General features: G+C 46.5%; 1 protein-coding gene across 1 annotated transcript in view; it reads right to left on the reverse strand.

Moving 5' to 3' along the window:
• LOC144175768 (uncharacterized) overlaps nt 1–5,748 on the reverse strand; it is a 40,160-nt gene extending 34,412 nt beyond the window's left edge. The window contains exon 1 of the mRNA XM_077704784.1: nt 5,407–5,748. Within this exon, the coding sequence (XP_077560910.1) occupies nt 5,407–5,458 (52 nt within the window). The 5' untranslated portion in view covers nt 5,459–5,748. The remainder of the gene's footprint in view (nt 1–5,406) is intronic.
• Between the last annotated feature and the right edge of the window lie 252 nt (nt 5,749–6,000).

Genomic DNA, 6,000 nt, shown 5'->3' on the forward strand with positions numbered 1-6,000 from the left:
GCATTCCATGCCGCGGGTTCGATTCCGGCCCCAGCGGCAGTTTTTCTTATGGAGACGAGAAACAAACACGCCGCGGTGTGGGGAGGCTCGCCGCACGTTAAAGATACCCGGATGATCAAAATCGATCTTGAGCCCAGCACTACACGGTGTGTCTCACAAACTACCAGAAATCTGATGAAAAAAAAAAAAAAAAGAAAACAACAAAAAACACCGTTATCTGAAGTTTCGCCCCGATGCGTATACAGCGTCTGAGGTGCGAACAGCAGGCTCTCGCTTCGAAAGCACTGGCCGCTGTGGCACCTATTTGAGACATTGCAGAAAACGATGATTATGGATAGTGAAAATTGGTTGTTGTAAATTGAGGCAAATAAAAATAGCATTTTGAGCAGCCCTCCAACAAAAAAGATCACATAACCTCAATTTTTGCACAATGCGTACCGTAGTTTAATGAATTAAAAATCACAGCCGCCCGAAATAATAATAATAATAATAATAATAATAACAATGAGAAGACGAATAACCATAATAATTAATAATAATGTTAACAACAGTAATAATAATGAAGAATTTACCCAGATGCAGCCAGTAGGTTTTTCTATTGGCGCACGAATAAAAAAGAAAAAGAAAAACTTTTAACATGGACAATAATTCAAGTTTCAGACCTACATGCGCTGAAAGATTAAACAAACTGTCATAATAGAACGAAAAACAATGTCTTCATACAGATAAAGGAGAACATGTACTCACTACGAACATGTAAATGGAGAACAATCCTTAACGTGGACTATATACCAAAAAGTGAGGACGAAAAGTGCTTAGCACGGCACCTACGCTACCAATAAAGCAGGTCAATTACCGCCATATAAAAATAAACTCCCTCCTACGGAACTAGCGTCACTAAATAAAGCGTAGCTTATTTAGTGACGCTATACAGAACAGTGGAAGAAAGAATAAGAGTGAGGTATACTTTTCGCAAGTGTCTGAACTGTGTAGTGAATAGAAAGCATATATACGTCTGCACAATAGGAGTTGGGCGCACTGACGTAATTTCAATTTGTTTTTTTTTTCTTCTCCTTTCCGGCTTTATAAATTAAAAAAAGAAGCTTTAGCGTCCGCATACGCAATGAAAAGTATGTTTATTTGAGCCGGTCTGTACAACGGCTTATAATAAGCCGGTATTGAGCCGGTCTATACACTATAGACCGGTTCAATACACTCACAAACAGAAGTTTGAAAAGTTTTCTCGTGGTTTTAAAAGAGCCGGGCTTGAGGACATGACGTTCAGCACAGCGAACTGTACGTATCAGCTGTAACTTATCAGCTGCGTATCAGCTGTAGGCTGACCTCACATTCCCTTGTAAGGTCAGCCTACAGTATCTGGACGAGACAAGGCGGCGCTCTCGAGTACAGCGGCCATGAGTCGGATGGGCGATATGACTGTGGAAGAATATCTGCTACGTGACATTCTAGGACTGGACAAAATGCAGCGAGGAACTACGGAATTCAAACCCTTCAGGTGTTGCTTACGCGGACTTGATAATGGAAAGCGAGCAATGAGCAACATTGCGAGTTTTCGCGCCGGAATACAGCATGAAAAAAAAAAAAAAGGAAGGAAGCTCCCACTAACGCGTAAGGCTTGAAGGCAGCGGAGATGTACGCAATCTTCACGATAATCACCAAGGTTCAAGTCCACGATTGCAGCCGCTGTCCTTCTTCGCTGCCGCAAAGACCTTTACTCCATAATTGTTGCTGTAAGTGTGAGCTTCTTCCATTTTTTGTAAGTGTTAATCGTTGGAGATCCCCTTGGAGAGGCGTACGCTATGACGTCTTTTTCGTTCTGAGCAACTCTTGCCATGATTACGGCGAACGCTGGAGTTTTTTTTCTTTTCTCGTTCCGTGCAAGTGTTGCTACGATTGCGGCCAACGCTGAATATTTTTATTTACGCGAGAGTAAAAGCTCGAAAACAACCGCCCGTCCAGCGGCGTTAACGAATCACGCGGACGTAAGTAAATTAAGACTGAAATGCATAGGAAAATAGTCAGACGGCGCTAGCCAATTAAAGGTACTCTGAACACTTCCCATAAACGCTTTCACTCTTTTCTTCGCGTCCATGGAAGCAGTGCGAAAGCTATAGTTATCACCAGCACGGTGCAGTTGTGCGTGATTTGCTCGTCGCAGCATGATATGCCATCCGTTTCTGCTTTGCTTTCGTGGCTTTCTTTTTAAAGTGGCGACCGAATGCGTTCAGTGCTGCAACTGAAGGAAAGCTGTAATAACGCAATTCCAGTGGTTGAAGAACACCAAGACCAGGAAAGAGAGAAAACTTTTAGAGCAAGTTTCGGAGTTATCTGATTTTCTGACTGAGCTACTCAGCGAGCCCCTAATCTAAGTAGTGGATGTATTGGTTGACCACGTTCTGCAAGCATTTAAGATTTCCACAAAAAAGTTGAAAAGTGTTGCAGGGTCCCTTTAAGCATGAATTAACTGGACATGTCGATGTGTGATCAAAGCAAACCATGGTGATAAAAAAGTGGGACAAAGACCCTTGTCGCTCAGCGATGAAGCTGGAGATACTCGCTTGGGAAATACCATACGGCAATGGTCCGCGAGGCCCGCCCTGAAACTCCTCCCACCATTCCTTTCACCCTTTTGCCAAACCTTTCTCGGTGCGCAAAAAGGTCGCTTCGCAGCATGACTTGCACGCTTAATTTCTCCGAGTAACACATGCTTTAAGGTTGCTCTTTGTGCAACACGCCGGCTATGCAGAAAAAACAGACACACCTATAGGTTTCGTCACTTCTGGCTGCAAGAGCGACTTGCTTAGCAATATGACCCGCATAAGCAGAAAAGTCTGAGGCAAAAGCCGCGCGTTGGATTTTAGCTGGAAGTGCGAATTGTTTGACCCGGAACCTTCATCCCGTTTTCCAGTCCAAATGGGGTCCTAGGCATACTGATGGTTGAGAACCGTTGCCCTAAGGGCACCCTTCAACCTAATAAAAAATTGCATTTTAAAAACAAAACATTCTGTGTTTTGTGACGCACCCCGCGGCGCTCTCGTACGTACTTCTGCGCGTTCTCGTGGTACGTGGGCTGCTTTGTGGGCGGCGGTTCAGTCGTGATCTGAATTTTCGCTGCGTGCACAAAAAATCCAAAGTACAGGTGGGCCCCGCCTGCTTTGGAGTTTTTGAGCACTCGGCCGCAAAGTGTGGCAGTCTCACGCACAATATTCGATTAAGTGAACTCGACTGTTTCGCCTCAAACCGCCCTTCCGAAATTTTCCAAGGCCACCGAATACGGTTACGCTGTCACAAGGGGGACCTTCTTTTCCCGGCCACAGCGGCCGCTTTTCAGATGGAGGCGAAAAGCGAAAACGGCCGTGTTCGAGATTTCGGCGCACGTTAAAGATCCCCAGGTGGTCAAAATTAATCCGGAGCCCTCCACTACGGCGCGCCTTATCGCCTGTGAAGCGTCGGCGCGTTAAACCCATAATCATCATAAGGGAACCCATCATCAACAGCCAATTTGGGTCCACTGCAGGACGAAGGCCTCCCCCATTAACCTCCACCCGTTTCTGTCCTGTGCTGCCCGAGTCCATTCTGTGCCTCCGAATTTTCTTATTTCATCTCTCCATCGAGTTAATGGCATTCCTCTTCTTCCCGTCCCGTCACTGGGTGTGTGCACAACAGAACACCAAGCTTGTTAAATCCAGGAGCTTATACACACACCACATTGTAGAGTGTGCAATTAAAGCATTAAACTTAAGCGAGAAAGTTGCTAATGGTAACAACAACAACAAAAAAAATTCAGTTAACATTTTTTGTGTAAACTTTGTGTGGTTCATACACTTTTTGAAACAAATGCCGCACAATGTGATTTTAAAACCGCGCAACATCCGTCTCAGACGTCGTCAGCCCGGCCACCACTGGGATCTATAATTAAGCGAAAGTAAACTACAATTATGTGCGAAAAACCAGAAAACATTGTTTATATGCAATAAAATGGACTCGTAATTTTACATTTAGAAGTATTTTCAGAAGATTTTTTTTTTTGCAGCTTCTGTTGCTTTCTTTCCTTTATAATTTTTTTTGTTCAGTTGCCCAGTTAGCAACAGACTGAGAGCGTACGCGAGGGAGAGTCAATGGTATTTTACTTGTAACTGAGTCGATTTCGGATACCGTCGAAGTCGATCGTTATTGAAAATGACCGCGTGGCAGCATTTGACCATCATTCGTTCGACGACCATCGATTTCAATAATGGCTGAAGCTGTCTTTAAGAGGATTAGTATACCGGTGCTGCACTGCCAGCTGTATCTCGATCGCCTTGTTTACAAAATTCTCTGACGTGGCAACACGCTGGCCTAACAGAAATAGCTACGGGGGCGTCGACATAGAACGACGCAGATGGCTGCTTGCAGCACGAGTTCTGCCGCCCATTGTTCTGGCGGATGTTGAATCATGCGACGCTAAACGCGACTGCCACCTGATGGAATAAGAAAGGAAATGTTGTGGAAGACATTACTCAAAACATGATGGCGCAAAAATACGGATAAAGCAGAATGCATGGGAAACATTTTCAAGCAAGCACAAACCACCTTCCCATCACCTTCCACCAATGATATCGCTCTGTCTTGCTCTCGGTGGGCGGGCTCTCCCGGATTCAGTTTCACTCAACTTGACCTGGTAGACACACAGTACCAGTATTAAGCTCTAATTCAGTTTAACTTTAATCGCGCAATTTGACGGAGTCAGACCTTGGCGAAAGAAGTGGTGAACAGACCGCCCGAATTGCGTGGCATGGCAGCGCGCCTCAATGCTGGCGCTGCTTTATGCGTGATTACGTTCCGATCTTTATTTTACTGTGGGCTCTAGAGCCACTGAATAAAAATGGTTTAGCCTAAATAGCAGGCTAAACCATTTTTATAGTAGGCTAAACCAGGAGGCTAAACCTATGACTTTAGTGGGCGCCTTTTAAGCACTCTAACTTAATTCCAGCCACATACATTCCATGCCATAATTTATGTAAGTCATTCTGAATTGACTGCTCAATCTGGAGAGAGCGTTTTGCTGCACGGCGGTTATCTGCCTGGGTGACACTCATTATCATGATCTCGCCTCGCTCCGCTACTGAGCCTTAAGTATAGTGCCTAGAATATAGTATATTCTAGGCACTATACCTTAAGCCGTGTTCTGGGTTCTGGTACGATACCTCTGATTACCGATTGTGTTTCGCTGGTCGATTGAAATTCGTTCGCTGTTCATCGTAATTTGCCTGCATACCGATTCCCTGCTGCTCACGTGTGGGGTTCACTGTCCAAACATGTTACTTCCAACGTAAGCGTGCGTGCGATCAGCCCTTTGAGGTGATTTGGATTCGCAAATAAATCACTGCGCGCAAGCGAGCTTACCTGGCGCCCTGTCCATGGCGGGCACGATCGACGACGCCGTCTGCTTCGCCATTGCTTGGGCCACTCCTGACTATGCTTGGACACGCCGATCACAACAAGTTTCGCGCTCTGTGGGTCTCCTCCTGTGTGTCGGCACGCCTCTCACTTGAACGTGCGAGAAGCTCTTTTCCACAAAGCCCGCTGAACTCCATCTCGTCGATTTTCCCTGGGATACGTGACGCATTTATTTATCCGAGCCCGAGGGCCGAATGCCTCGCTAAGACCGACTCAGCCCGATTGCGCTGCCGCCCGCAGAAGCCACGACCGCCGCCAACCACTTGACGCCGCCATATTGCTGGCTTCCTGTCTCCGCCCGCAACTGCTGGCCGCCCGCGGCGGGCGAGAGCACTTGGGGCGCGGCGCGAAATATGAAGGCAGGCTGTCGTCGCCGGCCAGACGTGTTTGTGCGCGCTCCGTCTCTCGTCGGGGCTTCGAGCGGGCGTACCGTGCGCCAGGAGCTTTTGGTCAAGCGGTCCAACGAGTCAAGAGGTCTAACGAGTCAAAAGGTTCAATAGTCGCGTGACCGCCGAGTCAAGAGGTCCAATGAGTCGAAAG

Source organism: Haemaphysalis longicornis, unplaced genomic scaffold, assembly GCF_048455015.1.
Source record: "Haemaphysalis longicornis isolate Haplotype H1 unplaced genomic scaffold, Haemaphysalis longicornis Haplotype H1 scaffold_1, whole genome shotgun sequence".
NCBI lineage: Eukaryota > Metazoa > Arthropoda > Arachnida > Ixodida > Ixodidae > Haemaphysalis > Haemaphysalis longicornis.